This window comes from Biomphalaria glabrata, chromosome 1 (assembly GCF_947242115.1).
Source record: "Biomphalaria glabrata chromosome 1, xgBioGlab47.1, whole genome shotgun sequence".
In the NCBI taxonomy this organism is placed as follows: Eukaryota; Metazoa; Mollusca; class Gastropoda; family Planorbidae; genus Biomphalaria; species Biomphalaria glabrata.
In genome coordinates this window covers 70,696,289-70,724,009 of record NC_074711.1, presented here as the reverse complement: position 1 = coordinate 70,724,009, position 27,721 = coordinate 70,696,289, and the positions used below count along the sequence as shown (strand labels likewise).

General features: G+C 37.1%; 1 protein-coding gene across 3 annotated transcripts; it reads left to right on the top strand.

The window, feature by feature from the left end:
- The first annotated feature begins 1,897 nt into the window (after positions 1-1,897).
- Positions 1,898-27,650, top strand: LOC106079917 (uncharacterized). Of its 3 annotated transcripts, none has more exons than XM_056011826.1 (6): positions 1,898-2,179; positions 14,624-14,739; positions 17,516-17,650; positions 20,494-20,629; positions 21,339-21,431; positions 22,451-27,650. In XM_056011826.1, the coding sequence occupies exons 2-6, from the start codon at positions 14,629-14,631 to the stop codon at positions 22,633-22,635; spliced, it is 660 nt and encodes a 219-aa protein (XP_055867801.1). In that variant the 5' UTR covers positions 1,898-2,179; positions 14,624-14,628; the 3' UTR covers positions 22,636-27,650. The 3 variants fall into 3 exon arrangements, with proteins under 3 accessions (XP_055867801.1, XP_055867809.1, XP_055867817.1); XM_056011834.1 differs by lacking the exon at positions 1,898-2,179 and adding an exon at positions 13,648-13,727; XM_056011842.1 differs by lacking the exon at positions 1,898-2,179 and adding an exon at positions 13,734-13,869.
- The last annotated feature ends 71 nt before the right edge of the window (positions 27,651-27,721 follow it).

Here is a 27,721-nt window from a genome sequence, read left to right as displayed (position 1 = left end):
GAATGAAAGACTGGAATTAATGAGTGAAAAGCAAATTAGTCAGACAGAAGTATTGACAGAAGTAAGTCAACACTTAATTTGTACTGATGAAACTGAAGATGTTGAGTCCTGGGCATTGGAAACTTTTTGTTTCATTAGTCAAGGCTGTCAAAGTGTAATAGCTTATTAATCGTCTAAACATTTTAGGATATATATTAAAAACTAAGAGTGAATATAACAATGAAGCATCAAGCTACCGGTATAAAAAAGTGTACGTTAAAGCGGTGTAGTTTTACAGAGACGCATGCATGCTAGACATGTATCATCTGCCGAAATTGAGAAAAGACTAAATGGGGCTCAACAAAAATGGCTAAGACGGATTTTAGGAGTTAGTTACAGAGATCGAGTCTCAAACAAAGGAATCGTATGCCGAACTGGAACTCGATCATTTAAGCTAGTTATCGAGAGTCACATCGAGGTTTTCGGGGCATTTCCTCCAACAGAATGAACTACGCATACCAAGAGTCGCAATGACATGGAGGCCAATACGAGGAACGCGCAAACGGGGACGTCCTCGTATACCTTGGCGGGTTTTGGCGACACACTTTTCATGGAGGACCTCAGTGGACACCAGGTGAGAAGTGGCTTCAGACATTGCTAGTTACAGACCTTTATGGAAACAAAAAAGGGAGTGTGAGGTTTTTAAATGCAGAAATAAAAACTTGTTCACTCAGGGCTCAGGCCTCCTCAAGAGGGGTAATTAAACTTATACCACCACATCTGTCAAGTACGATTTCTTTCCCTTTCAATGCTAAACAAAATAATTAATTACCAATAGTTAATTAACTAATTGTTGTTGTTGTTGTTTTTTGTTTATTAATTCTTGTGCTGTCACGTAAAAGAAATAATTGTGGAAAATTTCAACTTGGCCCGAAATAAGTTGTGGGAGAAATAGCATATACAATCTTTGTACCAGACAGACAGACAAACAGACAGAGTTGATATAAGTTTTGTAAAAAAAAAAAAAAGAGGAGAGAAGGATAAAACAACACAACAGGACAGAGAAATAAAACAAAGAATAGAAAGTTGTGTAGTAGGGGGAGTTAATAACATTCTGTTCAAGTATTTTTGTAATATACAACAAAGAGGAGACAACTCAAAATGAAATACATTACATTACCACAAAGCGAGATATGTAAGTGTTGTGTTTAACTCAGTTTGTAAGATGATTTAGAATAATTTACATGTAACTATATGACAGTCTTTATATCTGTCATGTACAATACCATAGCTAATAGTACTCTCAGGGTAAGATTAATAATTGGACGTCTCCGGACTTCCATAACTATAAAAGCTCATTGCGAATTCTCAGTGATTTGTACATTATATACACCGAATACTAACGTTACAGCGTTAACTCCGCTGTAAAAAAAGAGCATTCTATTCTCTCTAAATATTTAGTTCAATTAAGATACAGTTCGTCATCTAGTTATCTGTAACGAAGATCTGCACTGAAGCGATGAAAAAAAAAATGAAAGAAAGAAAAATAGGGCAATGGGTCAGTTTATTTTTGTAGAGGCTGCCCTCTAAGACCCTTCCCAAAATGACCATGAGATCGTCCAGTGCTGCAACACACAAAATATGTTTAAGAAAAAGTAGTGGTCAATGACTGATCACACAACCAAAAGAAAAAAAAAATAGGGCTCGTTTATAATTAAGGTCTGGATTTTTTTGAGTGTGTCGGAACTTTAGCCAGCCGCTAGCTGGCACTGGCCATTTTTTCAAACTCGCCTCGCACACAGAACGTTGTTCAATCATAGGCTTGCACGCGCTTCTTCCCACCCCAACCCCCCCTTTTCCACCTCCTCTCCGCATCTTTCTCGCTATCTCTTCTCTCCCCTTTACCATCTTGTGCTCGCCTTGGGTGTGCTGTGAAGAGAGACCCCGTGCTAGCCTAGCCCTCACCAACAGGAATCACTTTAATCCAACTCTGCCAGTCACACGGTGCAGTCGATGTATAAATAAGTTTAATTATTTTTTTTTTAAATAGTAGTTTGATCCGATAATACACGAAATACATTTGATCAGACCCAGTCCTTCAACTTGAATAGCAAATGTAACAGAAGCTAAGATCTACATCTTCAAAAGATTTGGACTTTGTGTCATTAAGTTGTGCGACTGAAGTGACTTTCCCAAAGAGGTAGGTTATGCTCTGATCACTGGTTTCATTTGGTTTTGACCATAGACTTTGCTGTTGACGAGCTTTGATGTCTGGACTAAAAATCCACGAGCTCCGCCCTCTTGCTTTAAATAGATTACTTGTGTCAGTATTGTGCTGGACTCCGTTGTTAACAGTTGTGCTAGAAACACGTTCACTTAATATCAGTGGCGTAGCTAGAGTATATGATGCCTGGTGCGGTACCTAATCTTGATGTCCCCCCCCCCCCCAAAAGAAAAAAAACAACAACTAACTAATTAATAACGTTGCAAAACCTTACTTTTTTGTTCAAAATAATATGTATTCATTAATCAAATATTGTTAATTCTTTCATGGCCTTAATGATCTTTCATGACCACAGCATTATCATAGCCTTGACCCCTGCAGTCCATTATGTCTAAGCCACCCGAACGCAATTTCTCTAGAATCATCTCAGTGATTCCAGCAGCATGATTGTCCTTTGTGTCGATGAAGTCAATAAAAGACTCACGAACCTGCACCCGTCATTCTCCATGACAACATACCGTAAAATTTGGGAAATTTTATCCAGCTTTGAGATGTCAGGTGTACTGTAAAAAATAATAGAGAAATATTTGGCTTGTTTTACTTGCTGTATGATTTGTTTTTTAGCGTGATTCCCCCAATATTGTAATAAATTCATTTTGTGATTGTGGAGACATGTATGTATTCGGTCTGGAACAAGCTTAGTTCGAAGCACATGCTCCCTCAAGAGTGGATCGTACTTTGATAGTAATTTTACTAACTCTCCAGGTTTTCGTCTCTTGTATAATCAAATCTTGGGCCTTGTTGTCAATATTGTTCCCTACTCTCAGGCAAACTTCAAGTTCCCTCCAAGCAAGCGATGACTAAATGTGAGCTTTGCTGGTCTCATGTTTTTCTATTTTCGGGGATAACCTCCACCACTCATTGAATCCATCTTTGGATTTAAATGAAGATTTGGTACTTGATCTTGTTGAGAAGAGTATGCAGGGGAAGCAAAATAAGGATTCTTTTTTTTTTTGGCGAATAACACATCCACTTTCAAAGAACTTTCTCGCCGTTTGACATTTGCCGGGAAAAAAAAAGCCTTTGAAAGCTTTCTAGCCTTTCCTTTTGCTGATTCTTGATGTCTATACGCCTCTCTGAATTGACTGTCCATACGCTGAACTGTTTATCTGTGACATCAGGCAAATCTCCAATGTCGTTCAGTCTAGAGTTTATTATCCTGCTTTCTGTATTGTTTACACTGTCTGATGGTTCAGCTTCTTCAGTATGAATTTTTGAGGAGTGTACTAAAGACATGCTTGTGTGCTGTCCTTTAGTCTCTAGAACCTGCGGTATTGAAGTATTTTCTTCTTTTCAGGATGTCGGCCTCATCATTTTTTTCTGGATTCAATGATAACCGTCTCATCTTGCTTTGTTGCTTTTAATTGTTCAGTTAATTCATACCCAATAACAGCTCGCCTATAGTCGGTGGACTCTGGCAATGGTGTGACTTCAAATTGTCTCGATGCTTCTTTAGACTTAAGAAATTAAAGAAACGCACCTCACTGCGGTCAAAGAAACTGCTTTATGTGGATGACATTGTCCTCTGGTCAACCGGCAAGAAAGCCGACCAAATACAGGCGGCATTACAAGCAAACCTCCAAACCATCTCCTCGTATTGCGACAAATGACAGATTCAGATAAACGTTGCCAAAACGACCTGGCCCCTGTTCAGCCTAGGGATCGACATTCTTAAGGCTCCATTCGAGCTTCAACTCGGTGGGCTGCGACTCCAACGTGAAAACACGCCAAAATATCTAGGGGGATCCTGGATAGAAAGTTGTCAATGCTCCAGCACGTCCAGGAAGTTGAAAGAAAAGCCTCGGAGAAGTTAGCGTTACTAAGAAAGCTGGCCAGCACAAAGTGGGGTGCCAAAGCTTACATGCTACGCACATTGTACTTAGGGGCAGTCAGATCACAAATTGAGTCCAGCTATATAGTTCAAGTATACGCTAGTAAAACTGCCCTCGAATCTCTCGATTACAATCACAGGCACTAAGGTTCATTTGTGGCAACTTTCGGACAAGCCCAACAAACGCTGCTGAAATCTTAACAAACGTGGCCCCTTTACATTTAAGGATGGAGAGGGCGGTACTTACAGCCTATGAGCGCTATAAAAGGGGCGACTCTAGGCTACCCACCTCAATATTAGTGCGACGGTGGAGAGAGAGGAACCGAATAAAAATGCGATCATTCCTCCTCATTGCGGCAATTTGTTAAAATCAGCTGGACTCTCCACTGACAGAATCCCAATTAGAAGAATTATTACTTGCCTTCCGTGGAGAGGATGCCGGCCCGACAAATAAGCATGTCCCTTACAGGACAAGAGGGAGTACAGTATTACAATTAACTAGTTAGTTAAAAAAAAACTCGTACAAAACAAAGGTTAGCTTATTTAAAAATATTGACATTACAATAGAATTATTTCCAAAATTAAACTATAAAGAATCATAAAGAAATGAATAAACTAAGACAATTGTTTAGAGCTAGAGTTTAGAAATATATTTGTAAACTCAATATCTAGATTAAAGCAGTGGACTAAACAATGAAGTAAAAAAAGGTTGGCCTATCTTCTTCTTCCTTATATTACAGAGCATTGATCAGTGTAGTAACAACATGTACCGTGTGTCCGAAATAAATCTAGTAAATTAGATTCAAACTGTTCTATAGCTTACATTGTATGGAAGAAATAGTCATGGAGATGAAACAAAATAGCGACATGACTAGTTTATAAATCGTTAGTTCATGTTTAAAATACAGTTGTTTAAGTTTGTTCGTGTCCATACAATTAGTCGTTTTTAGTGAAACGCTTAGGGAAATAGGAAATTAATACACACTGGGGGAAATTTAGTTCCCCTCTCCACTTGGTGCCCTGTGCGGCCCGCACCACCCGCACATTGGTAGCTACGCCACTGCTTAATATCGTCTGCTGTAAAAACCACTAGGTCTAGAATTCAGGTTCAGGGGAGACTTTACTTTTTGATCTAATTCTATTTTAAACTTAAAAAGTTGGCAATAATTCTTTTTATTTTTTATTCCAATGCATGGTACTCCGGCATCGACAGGACAAAGAAGAAACACATCAATGTTCATTAAACCCGTTCAAATATCCATCAGATTGAGTTGGTAGAGAATAACAAGCTAAAGCCCTTATGTCCTGTTACAGAATGTTGTCGTATAGAATTAAGTCCTAAGAAATATAATGTAGACCTGAAGATTGCCCCACATGTTGTAATATTACCATACCCTGGTATACATAGGCGTCGATAGGGTAGGTGTCACCCGGTGCACTGAACTAATGGTGTCAGCCACTTCCCCCTTTTTTCAAAAGACCCAGTCCCAAAATCAGCTCTCCTAATCAACATTTTCTTTGGTTAATTCTTTTTTTTTTTTTTCTGAAACGTAACAGAAAGATTTCATTAACAAAATTCATTGATTGATATGCAATAGTGGAATGTGCACCGGTTTTAAAATTATTTTTGTTTTTTTATTTAGCTGTCGCTGACATTTTATTACTTTGGTGTCCACTGATGGGTGTCACACAAAGAGATCCGCTTCCCTGGAAACTCCAGTGCTAGGGGTACCCATGTCCATTTTTTTTTTAAGTTTTAGTTCCATGCCAATATTTTAATGTCTTCGCCTTTTAAATTCCTACCTTCATCATAGTAAAAAAAAAGTGATAAATTAATTTTGACAACTTTCATTTTCCTATCGAGCCGAAGTTTCGCACATAAACTCGTGCTGCATGGCAGAGCATTTTAGTAAAATTAATTTTTGAATTAATTTTTAAAAAGTAAATCTATTTACCAGGGCCGAACTTAGGCCACCGCATAGGTTGCAATTGCTAGGACCGGCCCTGCTATTTACCGCTAAAGCCCAGTGTTCCATCTTTGTGACCCAGGTGAACTAAAAATTTACTTGTATTAATCTTATTACTGATTGTCATTAATATCTGTTTTGTATATGGCCACCCCATGCAAAGGTAAGTCGCATTTTTTACCAATATGTATCTTAAGTAAGTATTTAATGAACAGGTAGGACTATAGTATTCGATACCAATTTGTTCTCAATTGAATCCAATGGGAAACAATACATATAGAGCAGGTGTAGCCAACCTATTGCTAAAGTAGAATAGTTACGAAATTATGAAATATAAAATATAACTGTTAGGTTGACTATTATTTTGACATATAAGGTAGGAACTAATTTTTAAAAATAATTATATTTCTTGTTAGTGTAAGAGAAAAGACCGTCATGGTATTTGTTACCTTTATACAACTCAGCGTGGGTTTGATTTATACAAGTAGCATCCTGATAGATTTGTTTCGTTTCTACAAGCAGAAGGTTTGTTTACTTTCTACTAACAGAAATGTGCTCATCTGGCTCTATTGACTCATGTCTTGTAGCAGTCCCGGAAGGTTATGTCTTTCTTTCTGCTACGGTTTCAAAAAATTCAATTTCACCATCGTCTGTTTGGTGTACTAAAAATTCTTTATAGTTACTGTTGCAACTGTCTTGAGCACGTTACGCTATGGCTATGACGGCTATGATGTTTTCAGATTTTCATTAACAATTCAAGCGTGACGACTCACAGACTGCGCAAAACCATTAGCGAATTTTTCCTTTTCGGGGTCCAAAATGTACCAAATACAATTTTAATCACATTTTTAACCTTTTCAGCGGCCCCCAAAAGGAAGAAATGCCGCTATTAGTTTTGTATGGTCTGCCTGTCTGTCCGCCCCGTTTAGATAGCAAAAAATAGAAAAGATATTGAAAATCCAATATCATGGTATATTAGATTTTGTAAAATTCTGGTGCAAAGGCTTCGTTGTATTTGAAAGGGAAAGGTTTAATTTTTAAATTAAGTGTGCAAGCAGTTTTTTCATGAAATACATAATTTTTACAACTATTCAATATTAATAGTAAAAAACATGGGAGTCTATATTAATCTGAGAGATTCACTTACTGTATATATTTTAAACATTTATGTAAAAGGTTTTATTATTTTCTAAAATAATGTTATAAAAAATATTTTTATGACTAAAATAAGTGTTTTATGCTATAGAAGCTACTAACATTTTAAATAAGTGTTGAAAAAAAAAAGAATGCATTTAGTATGTATTTAACCGAATATAATATAAACAACATTTAACAAGCAGTGTTTCATATGATGCAACTAGTGTCTAATACAAGTGTAGTACACTGTCAGGGGCGTAACTAGGGATTTGGAGGCCCGGGGGGATTGACCTCTTTGAGGGCCCCTTGCATTTTGACATTCGACATATGACATGAGATAATGTACGCAAATATATATAAGCCCAAAATCAAATTGGTTCAGTATATCAGTAAACTTAACAAAAAAATAATCATGAAGACTCTTTTAATGAATAATGCCGTTGTTTATTAGTTAAATAATGCACAAGTGACAAATCTAAATTGATATCGCTTAACGTCATGCATTCTGTGCAGCAAAGACATCTATAACATCAACTACATCGATACTTTCTAGTATTTGTGACTTCACTGACATTAAAGCCATGATAAGCCTTTCTTGTGTCATTTTGCTCCTGAGATAGTTTTTGATGAACTTGAGCTTTGAGAATGATCTCTCACATGACGTAATGGAAGTGGCCTGAGTTAGCGGTATTCGGAGGAGGTTGCAAAGTTTGAGCACACGTAATTACCATATGAAGCCTTTTTACCTAAATATGTCTATTGGTGATTGTAGTACTGGTTTGTTGATGAAAAGTGCTCGTGCATCAATGACATCCTTGAAAAAGCGATTTTCCATTTATTTCATCATACAAACAGGAAAAGTAGCACAGTTTGTCATAAGCGTGTCTTCATCTAACAGATGTCTTGGTTCAAGAAGAAACCCAAAGGTATCCATTTTCTTTCCAGCCTTTGGAATCTGCCCTTCATCTCCATATGAAATCTGTCCAGCACTTCTGTCGCAACACGTTTGAATTGCAGTTCTGTTGACAGTCCTACATTAGAACTCAACTTCCCATCAAGTCTTTTCTTTCTTCTGTTTATTTTGATTACAGGGAATCCATAGTATTCACTATCTTCTTTTGCTTTTTCGATGGATTGGGTTTTTGTCAGTTTCTCATAATTTTGCAGAAAGCATGAAAGGGTACTTATTTCTTTAGCAGCTTCCCGTATATGCAGTACAGACTTTTGTAGTTTCTTCTGAACTATATTAATTGGGCGCAGGAGCTTTGACCAGAATTCAAGATAGGCAAAAAATTCTTAATTTTCCACTGCATGAAGAAGATTCTGTACTAATATTATATGGTATTAAGTCATTGTTGGTTGTTTATGTTTTGTGCGAAAGCAAAAGCATTCAGAGCATACAAAAGTGGGAAAGATCCATATCTCGTTATGCTCGAGTATAGAAATACTCCGATAAGTAGACTGCCGTATTCACCATCACAACTGCTGACGAGTAGAAGACTCAGGGAATCATTCCAACTGATCCCAAACTATTGAAACCATCGGTAGCTCAAAATGCAGAGACATTACTCAACGAACGACAGATAAAAAGCAAAGTGAAAAACGATGCAAAAGCTAGACTACCTAAAGATTATTCTGTCGGAGAGTTCGTCTAGGTCAAACATGCCAGAAAGCAGTTGTCATAAAAAAACATTCAGCATCCAGATCTTAAATCATAAAGACAAACGATGGAAAAAATACAGAAGAAATCAACGCTTTTTGAATAAGAGTTTCGATGAAGACATCTCTGGGTACTACGATACCGATGAAGACAATGAACTGCAAACTATTGGAACAAACGAAACAGACAGTTATAGACCAATGTCTAGAGAACTTATTGTGCCAGTCAAGACAACCAGAAGTGGACGAATTGTTAAAGTTCCTAGTAGACAGGGCCGGCCTTAGGCCTCTGCAGCCTATGCGGTCGCAGTGGGACCCACGCTTTCATAGGCCCCGCGCTAATTCTAAGTATTAAATTAAACCATTATAACGTAAATAAATTAACATGGTTTTCGCGATCTCCTGATTTTCCAGGACCTCCAGGTAATCTAATGAAAAGGCAAAGTATGCGATATAGTCCTGAACTTTTTTTGAATTTATTCAAATCTCCTGAAGAATAGACCAAATTGACATTTTGGGGTGCCTATAAATAAAAAGTGGCATTGCGAGCTTTCATTTGATGAAAATTTATTGTAAAGACGAAAGTAGGCCTATTTTCAAATTCAAAAAAAATAATTTTGATATTATGCTTTTCCCTACCCAGACTAGGCCCCGCGCGATCCGTTTCGCATAGGGCCCCGCAAATGCTAGGGCCGGCCCTGCTAGTAGATATCACTCTTAAGAACTTTAAAAGGAAGGGTGTGATAATAACTTCAAAAGGAAGGATGTGCTAATATTATATGATATTACGTCATTGTTTGTTGTTTATGTTTTGTGCGAAAGCAAAAGGATTAGATGGAAATAAAAAAGGGAGTTTCCATTGAATGGAGGAAAGATAAATAGAGGGGTAATAACTCGAGTGTGAAGTTTAATTCTGAAATTATAGACGCAAAACCTGAATAATGGACTATTTTAGCATTGTTAAGAATAACTTTTACATCTGTTATACTCGATTCTGTAAATTTTGGTTCAAGGTTAAGTAGTGTAGCCACACAATACTCGCCATTTAGATCTATTATTAGTAAAGGTAACAAGATAACTGGAATTCGCTGTATATCATGCAGTTTTATTCGTGGCAACAAAGTTTAAAATGTTAAACTAACTTTAAAAAAAACTTTGATCTCTGTATAAAAAAATATTTTTAAAATGTCAACAAAGTCAACGTACTGATAGACCTAGATCTAGGTTTAGTCTTTGTGATAAATTTCATCTATAAATGTTGAAAAAAAAAAGACACCTGTTGACACTATTTGTCAATCAAATATATTAATTTATGTATTTACAAATTTATTTCGGACACCCATTTGGGGGCCCCCCCTAAGTGGGGGCCCGGGGGGATTTTAAAATTCTCCCCCCCCATCCCCCCCCCTTAGTTACGCCACTGTACACTGTACAATCAAATACATTCCGTTTAACATTTAACCAAAGGGAAACGTTTTTTTTTTCCTTTACAAGAGATTGTCTTCTCTACAAATTCACAACTGAGATAATCCTTAGATAACAGTAATGTCAGGTTTACATTGCAACATATCTTCATAATTATCAGTTCATTGAATACATATAAATATCAATAAGGTAATAGCAATAGTTGGCGGATGGAGAAAATCATGTCAATTGTGGATCTCCCTAAGCGAAAGCCGCTCTGTGATTCTGGATAGACCCGATCAGCGAGTATTTGTAGCCTGAGAAGCATGGGCGTAGCCAGGGGCGGTTTTGGGGGTTCAACACTAAAATTATTTGAGCGTAACCAAGCCAATTGGGTTTTTGAGTTTAAACTCCTTTCCTCCAGTTGGTTTTGAGTTTAAAATCCCCCTACAGAGCGTTTTGAGGTGGAAAACCTCTATCTTCAATATTACTCTAAAGCAAACTACAGTTACTAAATTCTATGATCGTAGCTAAATGGGGTTTTGAATTAAAAAAAAACAAAGTCCTGAGATTTTTTAGTTTAAAACCCCCAACAGATGATTTTGGCGATAAAACTTCCCTTTTCGATATAAAATCTAAAGCAAACTACAGTCACCTAATTCCAAAAGCGTATTCACATTTCTACCAGTGGCAGGGCTCCATTAATAAAGTGCAGTGAATAGTCATCTGCCGAAATTGAAAAACACTAAATGTGGCTCAACAAAGATGGCTAAGACAGATTTTAGGAGTCAGCTATTAAGATCGGGTCTAAATCAAGGAAATCCTATACCGAACTGGGAGTCGACCCCTTAGTAAGATTGTGACAGAGCGTCGCATGCGGGACATGTTCTCCGACAAAATGAATTACGCATAATAAGAGTTGCGATGACATCTTAGTACAACTTGGCGTCACACAATCATGGAGGTCCTCAGAGCAGGTGGGAAGAGGCTTTAGACATTACCAAGTCACAGATTTTTGTGGAAACAGTTTGACGGCAAATGCGCCGAACGGCGCGGGAGGGTCTAAGTCAGTAAGAATAGCTCATTAATTTTTGAAATAAGACTTTTTAATGGCAGGAAAATGCACTGTAGATACCTCAGAATATACATTTTGTTGGCATTCAATACCAGAAATACCCCCTCGCTGGGGGAGCTCCTAGCGCTCCCCCAGACCCTCTTGGTGGCAATGGCGGGGAGTCAACAATTTTTCCACTAACTACAGGAAGAACCTATTCTATGGCATAATAAACGTGTTCCGAAAGAATGAAAAGTCAGAATGTAATAAAGATTATGTACACTCACACACATACATATATTCAAATATCTTTTTTTTGGCTACGCCCATGCTGGGAAGTATCACTCGAGCAAAGGATGGAAATTCACCTGTAATTGTTTCAGTCGCTTCTGTCACCTTTGTTCTTATACAGTGTAACGATTTTAGCATCCCGCAGGTCTTGTGGCACAGCACCTTATTGCCAACATTTGCAGAGCAGTTCATGTAGAGTAGAGGTTGGCTTAGTGTAGTTTTGCATTATTTTAGAAGATCTGGGGAGATACCATCGCAACCAGGTGCTTTGCCAGCTTTGGCTTTGTTGAGTTCTATTATGGTGGGTACTTTGTCTAGCTCATTCATTGTGGGTAACTGTTTGATAGCCTCAAGGGATGAGGCAAAGACTTAGCTTGTTGTAGCGTAGAGCTCAGAGTAATGTTCAATCCATCTGTGCATTTGTTGGCACTTGTCTGTGATAATTTCCCCAGTGGTTGATTTAAGAGGTGCTGACTTGTTTTGGGAGGGCCCGAGAGCCTTTTGATTCTTTCATACATCCTCTTATGTTGCCCACTTGAGCTGCGATCTGAATATTTTCACTGAGCTCTACCCAGTAATCATTGGCACAGATCCTTAATGTTCTATGCAGAGTGGCTCTGGCTTCTTTCATGTTGCACTGGGTAGGTTTCTCCTTGTATGCAGCGAGTGCATCTCTCTTTGCTTTGATGACAGGTGCTAGTATTGCTGATTTTAGAGTCGAACAAAGGATACCTTTGTACATCGCTTTCATTAACCTGACTAAGGTCTTTGATCTAGTCAGCAGAGATGGCCTCTTTAAAATTTTGCAGATAATGGGCTGTCCACCCAAGCTGCTAAATGTTATTGTCTCCTTTCACCAAAATATGACGGGTACTGCGCAGTTCTACGGTGCCTGCTCCGAAAGTTTCAGTATAAACAGCGGAGTTAAACAAGGATGTGTCCTGGCCCCAACCCTCTTTGGAATACTATTTTCACTGCTAATCCACAACGCGTTTGACAAATCCACCGAAGGCATCTCCATTCCAGATTTGATGGCAAACTCCTAAATATTACCAGACTGAGGGCCAATACTAAAATCAGAACCACCCTCGTAAGAGATATACTATTCGCGGACGATGCAGTGGTAGTGGCACACTCACAAGAGGAGATTCAGTCACTAATGTCCCAATTCTCTCAGGCCTGTAAAGAATATGGCTTAACAATTAGCACGAAGAAAACAAATGTTATGGGACCACCTGCTACAGCACCACCCTCCATCCTCATAGACGAAAACAAGCTGGATGCCGTAAATGAATTCTGCTATCTGGGGTCCACAATTCAAGATGACCTGTCTCTAGAAGAGGAGATAAAAAAAAACGCACAGGGAAGGCTGCCTCGACCTTCACTAGACTCAGGTCAAGAGTTTGGGAAAACCAGAAGCTCACTACAGTGACCAAAATGGAAGTCTACAAGACATACGTTCTGAGTACGCTGCTGTATGGCAGTGAGTCGTGGACCACCTACGCAAAGTAAGGGAGAAAACTAAACTTATTCCATCTGCGATGTCTCCGTAGGATCTTGAAACATCACATGGAAAGAAAGAGTGTGCAATACTGAGATCCTTGCGCGAACAGGTATTCCTAGCATTTTTACAGTCCCCCTACGATTTCTTGAACATGTTCGCCAGAAGGAGGACAATCGGACCCCAAAAGTCATTCTCTACGGATAACTCGCGACTGGCTCAAGAAAAACTGGTCGCCCCCACCTCCGTTACATGGATGTAATAAAACGGTACCTAGATGGAGAGAAACAGTGAACAACAAAGCTATGGACAGCGAAAAAACATGGGCCTCAGGTCTGGAAGAAAAGCGTACCATGCGAAAAACGGCCAGCTCCTCTACCACCAAAGCGAAAGCCACCTTAACCTGCGATATATGTGAACGGGAGTGTCTCTCCAAAATAAGGCTTCACAGCCACATGAAAAAAGTGTTTGAGATGAACCATAGTCGTTCTACGACTGTAGGAGGCCAACAAATAACAATAACTGTTACGTGCGCAGCATAGTGTGAATGTGGAATGGTGCGAATGCGAGTTGAAACTGGACGATAGAGGAGGATTAGAAAATGGAGTAATCTAAACGAGGTTTAGTTATTATTGACATATTATTTTTTGTTGAACCAATATTAAAGTCCTCATAAACTACTATTGGTGGATTTCTTTGGTATAAAATTAAGAGTCTCGTAACAGACGTAACAATAACATTTATATATCTCCGTACCCTGTGGTAAGCCTATCGTGTCGTTAGTCGGTCTAACACAATTACAATTCAATAAAATCGGCAACACTTTCGATACGTACACGTCTGTTCTTTTTGTATTGTCGGAGATAGGGTTGTATTTGTTAGTTGGCAGTTCATGGCTTCTGATATTCATGCTGAAAATGCCTTTTACCTGCTTGAGCGGACCACTTCCGAGGCCAGTTATGAGTTTGTGTTTCCATACAAACTATATTTGTAACTTTGTTGTATTCAAAAAGTAATTCTAGCTCTTATTTATTTTGACAAATAGTTGGCATAAACAAAATTAATTTGTAAAACAGTTGCAGTTTAAATTTCTAATACGTTATAATCCATTAAGTCTTCTGCCAATGAAAACGGTCAAAGCATTCATCTAATTCAGTAAAAGGTTTGGCTGCAATGCTCGCTATCAGTCTAAAATGTAGCTACATAAAGTACTGAATAATTTGATTCTATACATCAAGTTTCAATGTTTTCTTAATGACTGCAAGGAACGTAGAATATTGAAAAAAATCGATTATCTTGTCTGAATTTTAAAGAAGCAAAAAATAAAAAAACAAAAACCTTAAAAGCAAAAGTCAATTTAAATGCATTAAAAATATAACTAGAGACATCAATAGAAATGTTACCGCTTTTAATTCAATATATTTCTTTCCGCCATCGAACATTAATATACATAATACACAACATCAATGATTATAAATAATAGATCACACAAATGACTATCTTTTTAACCAATCAGAAACGATGTCAGACGGTGCATCAGCAGCGAATGATTTTGTCCATGAGCCGGGACTGAGCAAGGAAGAGATAGCTCTCCGATATTCAAAATGGGCCCAAGGAGCACAATATGAAAAGGTAACCAAAGTGTATAAGGTAATTAAAGCGTCAGGTCAATTATGTATTGTCTGAGGTAATCCAAATCAAATGTCAGATTATGCATTGCCACGCCACTGAAATAATTTTACAAAGTAATTAATTTTATTGATTGCTCCGAGACCAGTTGTTAGGTTAGGCCTGAACACAGACACGTCAGAACTGTGACGTGGTAATGAGCTAGTGGTCGCCATTGACCACAGGTTGCCACGTCATAGGTCTGTGTTCAAGCTTACTATAACCATTGGTCTGGATTCTGCATTCAATTATGGGTATTTTTAAACAGACCAATTCTCACGATTGAAAAAAAAACAACTCATAAATAGCCCGCTATGTTCGTCTCACAAGATATGTTCATTCTATTTATACCTAAAGTATGGGTTCTAGTAAGGCTTTGGAATTCTCTTCATAAAACCTTATTAAATGCTTGTGGATCTATGCAAATTCTAATCTCTCCATTAGCTTTTTCCACTATCGTCATCTGACTGACCCACTCTGTAGGTTCTAGTATCCCTCGCTGTAGGCTTACTAGAATATTTAGCTTCTCCCTAACTTTTGTTAAGCAATAGAGATCTTTCTACACAACGGAACCTTGGGTTTAATGTTGCTATCAATTTAAGAACACTTCTCCTAAATTGACCTAATTTAACCAAATCACCAGTAAACTTTGGACTGCAGTCTTCCTCTTGGTTATTCACTACTGAACCTTTCTTTGATGACGTTGATATTACCTGCTTAGGATGAAAGGGGAATTAACTGATGTTTGAGATATCATGTCTCATTGCTGTTTGATGAGAGTGTTGAGATACCGTGTCTCATTGCTGTTTAATGAGAGTGTTGAGATACCGTGTCTCATTGCTGTTTAATGAGATTGTTGAGATACCGTGTCTCATTGCTGTTTATTGAGAGTGTTGAGATACCGTGTCTTATTGCTGTTTAATGAGAGTGTTGAGATACAATGTCTCATTGCTGTTTAATAAGGCTGTTGAGATACAATGTCTCATTGCTGTTTAATAAGGCTGTTGAGATACCGTGTCTCATTGCTGTTTAATGAGGGTGTTGAAATACAATGTCTCATTGCTGTTTAATGAGGCTGTTGAGATACCATGTCTCATTGCTGTTTAATGCGAGTGTTGAGATACCGTGTCTCATTGCTGTTTAATGAGAGTGTTGAGATACCGTGTCTCATTGCTGTTTAATGAGAGTGTTGAGATACAATGTCTCATTGCTGTTTAATGAGAGTGTTGAGATACCGTGTCTCATTGCTGTTTAATGAGAGTGTTGAGATACAATGTCTCATTGCTGTTTAATGAGAGTGTTGAGATACAATTTCTCATTGCTGTTTAATGAGAGTGTTGAGATACCGTGTCTCATTGCTGTTTAATGCGAGTGTTGAGATACCGTGTCTCATTGCTGTTTAATGAGAGTGTTGAGATACCGTGTCTCATTGCTGTTTAATGAGAGTGTTGAGATACAATGTCTCATTGCTGTTTAATGAGAGTGTTGAGATACAATTTCTCATTGCTGTTTAATGAGGCTGTTGAGATACCATGTCTCATTGCTGTTTAATGCGAGTGTTGAGATACCGTGTCTCATTGCTGTTTAATGAGAGTGTTGAGATACCGTGTCTCATTGCTGTTTAATGAGAGTGTTGAGATACAATGTCTCATTGCTGTTTAATGAGAGTGTTGAGATACCGTGTCTCATTGCTGTTTAATGAGAGTGTTGAGATACAATGTCTCATTGCTGTTTAATGAGAGTGTTGAGATACCGTGTCTCATTGCTGTTTAATGAGAGTGTTGAGATACAATGTCTCATTGCTGTTTAATGAGAGTGTTGAGATACAATGTCTCATTGCTGTTTAATGAGAGTGTTGAGATACCGTGTCTCATTGCTGTTTAATGAGAGTGTTGAGATACAATGTCTCATTGCTGTTTAATGAGAGTGTTGAGATACAATTTCTCATTGCTGTTTAATGAGGCTGTTGAGATACCATGTCTCATTGCTGTTTAATGCGAGTGTTGAGATACCGTGTCTCATTGCTGTTTAATGAGAGTGTTGAGATACCGTGTCTCATTGCTGTTTAATGAGAGTGTTGAGATACAATGTCTCATTGCTGTTTAATGAGAGTGTTGAGATACCGTGTCTCATTGCTGTTTAATGAGAGTGTTGAGATACAATGTCTCATTGCTGTTTAATGAGAGTGTTGAGATACAATGTCTCATTGCTGTTTAATGAGAGTGTTGAGATACCGTGTCTCATTGCTGTTTAATGAGAGTGTTGAGATACAATGTCTCATTGCTGTTTAATGAGAGTGTTGAGATACCGTGTCTCATTGCTGTTTAATGAGAGTGTTGAGATACAATGTCTCATTGCTGTTTAATGAGAGTGTTGAGATACAATGTCTCATTGCTGTTTAATGAGAGTGTTGAGATACCGTGTCTCATTGCTGTTTAATGAGAGTGTTGAGATACCGTGTCTCATTGCTGTTAGGGTTAGGGTTAGATCATAGAACGCTATTGCATTTTACCACTGCTGTGACATTCTGCGCTGATTGGCTATTGTTTTGGAGTTCAACATAAAGTTAAACTAGAAGAGTTCTTGCTTTCTATGCACAGCTTTTTAAACTTGTTCTTATAATCTAGACACAAACAACTATGTTGACTTTACAAGAAACTAGTTTTCAAAACGTTCATTTTCCACATTGAGCAGAATGTTTACTATTTATAAATAAATTTAATACTTAACCTTTTTACAGGACCTATCAGAAGAGAATTACAAAGGTCCTACCATCACTGCTGACGTCCTTGCTGAGCTGTTTCCTTATGAAGACTCACGTGGAGATGTTTACATACTAGATGTCGCTGCTGGCTCTGGCTTTGTAGGAGAAAAAGTGCGTCTCTTTGTCGTAATTAAATTAGTTTAGTTTTTGTGTGCAACATCTTGTAAAATAAAATAAAAAATTACCAAGAAAAACATTAAAAATACTTCTCTAAAAAGACAATACCTCCTTTACAGCTTATAACGCTGTGTTTTTCTCTTGATTAACTAATTAATGAAATATTAAAAAAAAAAAACAATACAACATTTTACACGGCCCCACTCCCTTCCACCACAGAAAGAATCCTGATTAAGCGAATGTATAGATCTTCTACACTTTATAACATTCTAATGACAGGCCTTACATTCTAATGACAGGCCTTTAGATTTAGACTTTATAGACGATGCGCACAATTTTCCTGAACATTTCATTAACTTGAATCAATAATGGCTTACATTCGGAAATTCCCGAAAGCGATAGTTCTTTCAAAAAACGCCACATTCCTTTCAAAACCGATGTTGGATCTAGATCTAGACCTAGTTCTCTAGCCAAATGTTTTGTTTGTTTTTTTTACTTCAAAAAATGATAACGGTCAAACTAGAGTTTTCTCAGTGTGACCAGCGAGCTAGTTATTCTTTTCTCAGTGTGACCAGCGAGCTAGTTATTCTTTTCTCAGTGTGACCAGCGAGCTAGTTATTCTTTTCTCAGTGTGACCAGCGAGCTAGTTATTCTTTTCTCAGTGTGACCAGCGAGCTAGTTATTCTTTTCCCAACGATATACAGCAACTATAAATCTTTATATGAAAATCGTAAGAGCCTTTTTTAATATCGTGTCCAGGTTTCATGCATTTCTGACTTGAATAGAGATATTCTAAAAAAATTCGATTGTTATAGACATTCAATCGTAACGACTATGGTTCATCTCGTAGATTTTGGAGAGACACTCCCGTCCACATATATGGCACACCATAGTTCGCAATATTCTTTTATAAAATAGTCAAAGTTATTAAAATTATTTAAAAATTTAAAGGGGGGTGGGCGATGTATATTAATTATACTTAAGTATTGCATAATCAAAAAAAACAACAACACAAAAACAAAACAAGAGGATAAAGCAATTGATACATATATAAGAGATTTAATACAATGCGAGATAATGGGGCGTGAAATGCCCAATTCACAAGTGACTGTCAAACGTATCCTCCTTGATTGCCTTAGATACCAGTAGATTATAGAAAACTATTTTAAAACAGAGAACCTCAAAATACTGTTTGATTGCGTTGATCCTGGGAAAATACTTGGCTTTATCCGGAAGGTGGGGATGACTGCTAAAAATTGAGTTGAAATCGGGCAAAGCACTTATAAATATATACATATTTACAACAGATTTTTACTAGGTTATTAAAATTTTTACTATAGTTGTGGGTGGACCTTTCTTTTTAATACCTCGGTTGTGTAACTCTTAGCACTTGACTTATATAGAGAAAATAATCCTTGAAGGATCATCAATACTACATAGTCTCAATTGTGCCAATGTGCCCAAAAAGAAAATTAAAAAATCCAAATATCCGCAGGACAAATCTGTCCCGTAAATTGGGGCTGTTCGGCTCATCGAAAGATTTGTTCACAGTGCATAATGAACATCATTGGTTTCTTTGTTGTTGTTGTTTCGATGATGAGGCCAGTGACAAATTTTGGAAACCTTTTTCGTCCGCAAGGCAGAACAAAGTTGTGCACCAATTCAACCTTGAACTTTAGCTAGAGAGGTCAAGGCTAAAAAAAAAGCTGACAAGCACTGTCTTAAAATATTGAGTAATTATTCCCACTGGCATTCTCCCCTCCCCCTGTGTGTATTTTTGAGTGGAATCAGATCGTTGATTTTAACAGAATAAACGAAACAAACATCTACTGATTGGAAACACGAACTATTTATGTTGTGTTTGTTTCATTTCTTTTATCGCTCGCGACAAAGTCAAACACTCGACTGCTTTATAAGGGCTTTACATCTGATCCAATAGTAACTTAGAGCGGCATGCTTTTGTCCCTTTCTCTTCTCCATTCATCATTGTAAATGTTACTCCTACACCAGTAGACCAGTGATTACAATAATTGCATCCACACAATAAGGACGTTACATAAATGTCGCTAGCCTCTATCAAGTTCAACATTGGATAATGTCAGCACTATTTATCAAGTCCTGAAAATACCAATGCATTAATTAATCAATAGTTTTAGCTTTCCTTTCCATAGAGTTACAATGGGATCCCCCCCCCCTACTGCACCAACCATTTCTTATACCATCTGGCTAATAACAGGTTTATGTTACCTTAACTATCAATGTTAGACTAGTAAAACCCATTTTCAATGTATTATCTTCAAAAATGGATTTGTATATAATATAATGACGTTCTTCTGGTGGGGAAAAAGTCAGAATTAAATCCGCTTCATTTAAAATCAGTTTAATATAAACCCAAGTCTGATTAGAACGCAGTTTGATTTAAACCTAGTTTGATTTAATCCATCCATCCATCCCAGTGGCGCTACAGCCCATGGAGGGCTCTGGCCTGCTTCAACACATCCCTCCATTCAGATCTCTCCTGGGCCTTTCGTCTCCACGCCCTAACCCCAAGTTGTTGTAATCTGCCTCCACATCATCAATCCATCGCATTTGGGGTCTGCCTTTGGGTCGCCTGCCTTTTGCTTTTTGCCTGTATACAATGTTCGCTCCTCTGTTGTCTGACATTCTTTCAAGGTGACCTGCCCAATGTATTTTTTTTTCTCTGCCCCTATCGGTGGGTCTTCATATAAGTTTGATTAAACACAGTCTAGTTTAAAGTCATTTGGGTTTTAACCCAGTTTGTAACAAGTATACATTCCCATTGTTCTATGAAGCCGATTTACTATGTATGTTTTCAGTTGGTACAAAAAGGCTTTAAAACGTTAGATGCTCTTGAACCGAGTGAAGGCATGCTAAATTTGGCTAAAGGCAAGGGAATCTACACCAGGACATTTCAAACATTCCTAAATGGGACATCTAGTTTTATTCAATCAGGTAAACAATCAAAGAGATTTTTTTTTAAATACATCACTTGTTAAAGGAGAGTGCGTGCGTGTTTGGTGTAACTATAAGTAAAACTGTGGCGGGTAAATACGTTCTGGTGTAACCATGAGGAAGTCTGTCGTAGTTGAGGTAATAAATAGGAGACTGAAAGATTTGGAAGAGTGAAAGATTAATAAGCTTTTAAGCCAGAGAAGTGTGGCAAAAAGACGTTTAGTTGTGTGAGTTGTATTATTTTTAAATTGTTCAAGTCAGCTTCCTTTCCATTGGTCTCTAAATTTACGTTGAATCTGTGAATATTTGTTACTCAAAGTTCATTTTTGTGTAAACAAAAGATTGTTCAAGTTTTATTCGGAATAAACAATTTAATACGCCCCCTAGCGGTTTAGTTGGTTCAACTGTTTGTAGGTACAACCCAACGACCGTGTGTCAATCAATATGACAGTTGCAACATTTACCTTTGAATATTTTTCTTGGCACTCGACTTTTAACGAGACCAATCGTCATAATAGGCCAATAGTCTGCTGCCACGTCACAGATCTGTACGACGTGGAAACGAGCTATTGGTCTCCACTGCCCACAGGTTGCGACGTTTCAAGTCAGTGTTGAGGCCTTCTATAAAGAATGGTCTCGCCCATAACATATCTATAGAATCGTAATTATAGCATCGTTTATTTGATCGGCTGTTTCTTTCTAAATATAGATTTTTATGACGTGGCGCTCACAAGTGGCGGCATGGGCGAAGGGCATATACCATGTAGTGGTCTTGAGGAATTGATTCGTGTTGTAAAACCAGGTAGGAACTACTCTGTGGTATAGAATAATTCTATTAGTTTGTAGATATTAACTATTCTTCTACACACGATTCCCTCCAAGTCAGTAAAAATACTATCACATAAATATTAAACAAACAATGATATAGATCTTTCAAAACACCAAAGTAAATGTCCGTGGCAGTCATTAGTGTGAAGTATTGAAGTATATTTATTTCAATTGAAATTATAGAGACTAACTATTGACAAAAGGTAATACTAATAACTATTGATATGTATGGATAAGTACTATTAAAAAGCGTTGACTCACCAAAATAACTGTTCGAGTTACAAAATATTAAAGATTCTCATCTATGTCAGAAAATCTATAAATAGCTCGCTTGTTGGTGCATCCGGTGTAGAGAATAACGAAAGGCATCTCTTTTTTTTTTTTAATAGATTCATTTCATAGTTTTATTGTGCACTTTTATCAATGCAGGCTTACACTTTTCCAAGTTCGTTTGTAGTTAAATTTTATTTATTTCCTTGTCATCATTGAAGTTCAGTTTTGCGCCCTTGACATTGTTTAGTTTATCGTGAAAAATCCTCAATGAACTTCCAATCCACAGAGTTAAAAGAACAGCTTTAGTCTATTGAGTTGATGAGAGATGTAAAAATCAATTTTGTTTAAGGATCGTAAAGACTGTCTGAGACTTTTTGGAAGCTTTTTTTTTTTTGTCTAAAATATTATACTTTGCTCGCTGTCTTACTTTAAAAGATACTTAAATAATAATAGGTCACAGCTGGGACTGGGTAGGCACCTGAATTACTGTAGGCCTACTCCTAATTAATCTTCGAACTTGAATAAAGCCTTCTTTTTTTTTCTTCTACTTCTTCTTATTAAAGCTGAAAATCTCCAATAGATTAAAGCAGTTTCGGGGTATTGTTCTGTGCGGTTTTGATTAAATTCAATTTCTATGAGCCAACTTTTAATCTGATGAATCAAGAATATCTTTTAATTTTTACTCTAAAATTGTACTCACATTTTTCAAATGAATTTCAGGAGGTCTGGCTGTGATAGTGATGCGAGAAACGTACCTGACTAGTGTAGTCGAGTATAAGGACAGACTGGAGCCTAGAATGAAAGAGTTGGAACTAGAAGGCAAATGGACCTCTGTCATGAGGAGAGTGGTACCGAAATATTCCTTTGAAAACAATGGAGTTGTCTTTGTGTTTAGAGTTCTATAGGACGTGTTGAGTGTAGATCTACAGGAACTACTTCATTCTACCAAATGTATTGTGTCGCTTAAATATTACATTGATATTTGAAGTAATGTCATTCCTAATGCACAAGACTAGTGTATGTAAATATTGTATTCATGTGTGTACACTTGTTATGAAATGAAAGGGTTGATCACTTTCCATGGGGACAGGTTCAGTCTGTGCCTAGTATCGTTCCACCTTCCAGATATTACCCTGAGAGGAAAATACTCATAATGTATTTCCAGCATGAAAGTCATTGTTTTATTTATTTATTTGAAAATCTTCACTGAAGAATAACTTTTTAAAATTTGATTGCTTTGTAAGGCCAATGGGGGCCTCAATTATTACTTATGCTTTCTTGTACCCCCATCCCCCATGCTGACAACTGGCTGGGTGGGGGGGTTGAGAAACAATGACCTAGATAATTTGTCTGTACTAAAACAATGTTAAATTCAAATCTTTAAAGTTACTTTTGTCTCCAACAATATCTAAAACATCAGTTGTCAAGTTTAGACAGATTTAGAGACCTTGAAAGAAATAGAAAATGAGAATATTATCTAAAACATCTGACGATGACTCGTGGGATTTGATAACTAGGGTAATTGAACTTAATTCTAAAATTTCTCCAACTACATACTTTGTCTAATTTATAAAAAATCCTTCGTAATGTAAACAAAAAATATTTTTAAAACACTTTATATAGACACAGATTAAAAAGTTAATAAAGCTCGTTTAATGTAATCTCAATGGTTTATAAATTCCGACTAAGTCTTTATTGATAATTGATAAAGAATTAGCTGTATTAACGAAGGCCCAATTGTCCCTAACAATAATGAGGCTTGTCTTCGAGTCCGATGATTAATGAGAAAAGCAGTATTTCCTTTGGATAAGTAATGCCAACTGTGACCTACATACTTTGCCACATCCATCGCAGACATAACCATTGTCCGCTGGTTGTTAATTTAAATTTTCTTTTCGCCGTCTACGTCTGTCCTCGGTAGTGGATTTTCTTTTGGTCTCAAATGTGTAACCCGCGTCTTTGTAAGTGATCTCCAGCTCTCGTTCCGAAGCCGCCTGCAGCCAGGTGCTCTCTTCTATGGCAGTTAAAGCAAGTTGAGGCCGGTTCTGGTCTTTGGTTAGTCTCAACCCAAGTGATCAGTTGGTCTGTATTATCCTTTCCAAACTTTGTATCCTGCACCCGGTGATGTTTTCTTCACCATGTTTCTGAGTCGCAATCTGCTTAAACATAATCGACTTTTCTAATGTGAGCTTGCCAGTGATTGAACTTTGTAGTTGATTAGGTAAATATCTCATTTCTAATTATCGATCATTGAGCCATAAAGATCCATAGTGTAAATATCCAAATTTCACTTTACCCTCATCAATTTTCAAAAGAATATTTAGTTTAGAATTTAATTTTAATCAAGATCCAGATCATATGACAAAAATAGTACATAAAAAGCCTGCCCATCTTTCATCGCCTGCTCTACTCAAAGGCCGCCTTGGGTGGCGAGTGGAACAACCGCCCTAGGCCCCGCGCCTTAGGTGAGCCCCGCGATAAAGAGAACCCTTTGTATACGTCACTCTCTCAGCCCATCGTTCATTTTCGTGGCTCTGATATTGATGCTCGTCCAGGGCCCCGCGCTTTGTACTAAATGTACACAGGTTTCATAAGCGTTTCTTTCGAGCCACAGACATCTCTCGGCTTGGGATAAAAAGCAAAGGCAAAATCTCCACCTAGTTTCAACCTCTAAAAAAATCGTTTCCTACATCGGATATAGAGTTACTCACGACTGTAACCGGACACGTCTATCGCTGGGGAAAAAATGTCTTAACAACTGCGGCTTATAATTAATAAGAATTTTAACAAAAAGATTTCCTTCCTAAAAATATCAATTTCATGACCATTAAACTCGGGTATTTAATTTCATCCATTCATAAAGAAATGTAAACAAGACTATAATAGGCTTTTCATTCATTGAAATATCAGTTTAGTAATGCACCTTTAAATTCTTAATTTCATTCAAAGAGAATTATATTATCTTGATACTCTCATCCACTTTGTAAGATGTTTCAATGTGTGACATTGATTATTTCATTACTGCGAGACAAATAACATATAGGCCCTTTGAAGTTACTGAATAGAGAAAAAAATTATTGCATTGTACATCATATTGTTGAAAGCAATTGACTGGTGAGTGTTGAATCTGGGCTTGGGGACTCTCTTTTATTACATTTCTCACACCTCGTGCTTGTGTTCATATTTTTCTAGACTTCAGTTCAGCAATTGAGACAGACCCGAGTTAGAACATCACTTTAGCGCAGTGTTTCTCAAACTTTTAACGTAGCGCCCCCTTAATGAGGAAAATTTCCTTCGCATCCTAATAAGACAAATGGGAACTTGGAAGAAAATGCAATGAAAAATAAAATGAACATAAAGATATATATAAAACACTATTTTCTGGTTTTATTTGGCATTGATATTGAAACTATGAAATTCAAGTGTACGTAATGGATGTTTATTAAAGTTTGTTCGCGTTTCTTTTTTCGAAAATAGTTTTCGTAGTTAAACATTTAAGTATTTTGTATACTAGAAATGTTGTTTTCTGGAGATAATAATGTACATGCAACAGGCTTCTCTTCCTATAGCAAGGGGGTCGGGAGGTGAAGGGGGCGCTGTAAATTGAATCAGACCCCCAGCGTGGTCCGGGACAGAGCCCAGGCGCCACACGTTCTCATGCGTTCTGAGCATAAGAAATTCTTTCTCCTTTAGTCGAAACGTCTTTTTATTTTCGTAGTATAAAAAAAGCGCATGTCAGAAAGTGAGAAGGTGTGGGACATGCCGATATTGAAGTGTATTCTTACAATCAGAGGGTAGTCTTCATATTAGTAACAAACAAAAAAAAGTCGCAAGTCAAATTTGATCTAATAATGAGTAAACACCACTGACTAATATTATTATGGGAGGAACATTCGAAGTACATATAGCGCACGTACGTCTGTGATCGTCGTAAGATTATCTTTTAAAGTAAGACGTCTTGCCGCAAACCTTTTTATTTTTGTCGCATAAAAGTCGTTAACATATGATACCGTATAAATCATTCAGGAGAGTGTCAACCATTCTTACACAAGAAACTCGAGAAGAATCGATAAGCTCCTTTTAATCAAATGATACGGCGTCTCTTACTTAAAGTATTTTAATTTTTAAAACATTGGTAATAATGTCATTTTACTTGGTTAATATTCAAACATGAATTGATAACTACATTGAAAATAACACGTTTTTTTTCTACTTGATAATTAAATTAATCCGCTGCACCTTCCTCCATCCACTTTGTCAGGACCCTGCGTCCGCCCTTGAGAGTATGTCGCCCCATTCCCCAAATGTGGTCGCGCTTTTCAGTTTGAGAAACGCTGCTTTAGCGATTGAGGCAAACTCTAGAATTTATAATTGATAGCACATCAAAAAACATTTGAGACAGACTGTCGCCAAACTTTGGATGTTGAAAAGGATATGAAACATAATCAAAGAGTGGATACTACAGAGTTACCTAAGAAATAATTACAAAATGAGATCTTTAAATAAAACATCGATATTTTGACATTTGATATGTTCCAATTGGTTTCCCCTTTGCGTTACAAGCATTTCAATTCATGGAGATCACGATCCTTCAATATTGAAGTAGCTGGTCTTTCAAGTCTCTACAAAGCCTATTCTATACGAAGTCTTTTCTCTCAACAGTTAAGTCACTACAATGTCTGATCTATACAATGGCTGGACCATAAAAGGTCAATCAATATAGATTTAGTTATCATATACTAATTACTTGTACATTTAATTTCTTACTTACACTGTAGACAGATGTTAGACACGAGACACCCGAGTCTCGTCCTGCTCAAGTCTAAATGTTTCCCTTTCACGTAAACAAACCCAAATCTGGGGGGCTTTTCATTTACTTTTTACCTATCTTCCTTTTTTTTTAGTGTTGGACCAATGGAGGTGTGCAAAGTTTGAGGTTACCACGTTAATTGTTTAGGCCGCCAGCTTAGTTCAATTTAATGCTAGCACAGTCCATGGGCCTATTGATTGGAGGGGGTGGAGACTCGTAGTAGAACATTTTAAGATTTTCCTTTAGATTTTTTGGTTGTGAACGTTCATTTTGGGTCAAATAGTTTATAACCTCAGAATTGTTGTGTCTTATTGTTTATTTATTATTTGTTGATACATTTGGTTTGGGTTTCCGTGTTGTAAACTTATTAACCCTTTTTAAAAGAACCAAAAAATGTGACGGTGATTTCATTTACTTTTTGTTTATTGATGTCATTGATATGTCTCTCTTGTGCTTAAAGAATAGCACCCTACCACACAGTATTTGATAAGTTAAATTACTAAATGATCAAGAACTACCGGTACACTATTGGATCTCCTGTGTGTGATGTCAGTGTACTCTTACAAATTCAAGTTATCCAAGACTATGGCCGGAGCATAGTATGCTAGCTGCTTGGTCTTAAGCTGTTGGCAAATTTAGCTTTTAACTTTCCCTTCTACTTTGACCCTCTCTTTGAATCACACACTTCTCGACTTCTTTGTCTAGTCTTGTTTAATCCAACATTCCTTAATTGAAGAGAAAAACAATTACACCGGAAGTTGCATAAAGGCGGTACGTTGTCTTTTTTAAAAAAGTATTTTTACTGTTTGTCTTGTTAGCTACCAAGCTAGAGGCTCACAACTTCACAAGCCGCCAACCCGAACAATAGTTATGTTATAGAAAAGTTGCTTAATGTTTGTCTTCAAGCTTTAAATATTTGAAATTAGTCTCTTGTGTTTTTTCTTCATTGTGCAGATATTTATTTATAGTTACAGTGAACATTTCATTAGTAAGAAATTTGATGGTCATTTTTTTTTTATTCATCTTATTATCGTTGGTTATTAAATATGCTTAGGTTATTAAATATGTTTACCAAAAAATATAATATAATAAACAAGTAGGCCTAATCTTTGTTTCTTTGTTGTTGTTTTTTTAGGTTCTATTTTATATTAGAAAGTGTCTTGGGTTAGACTAAACAGACT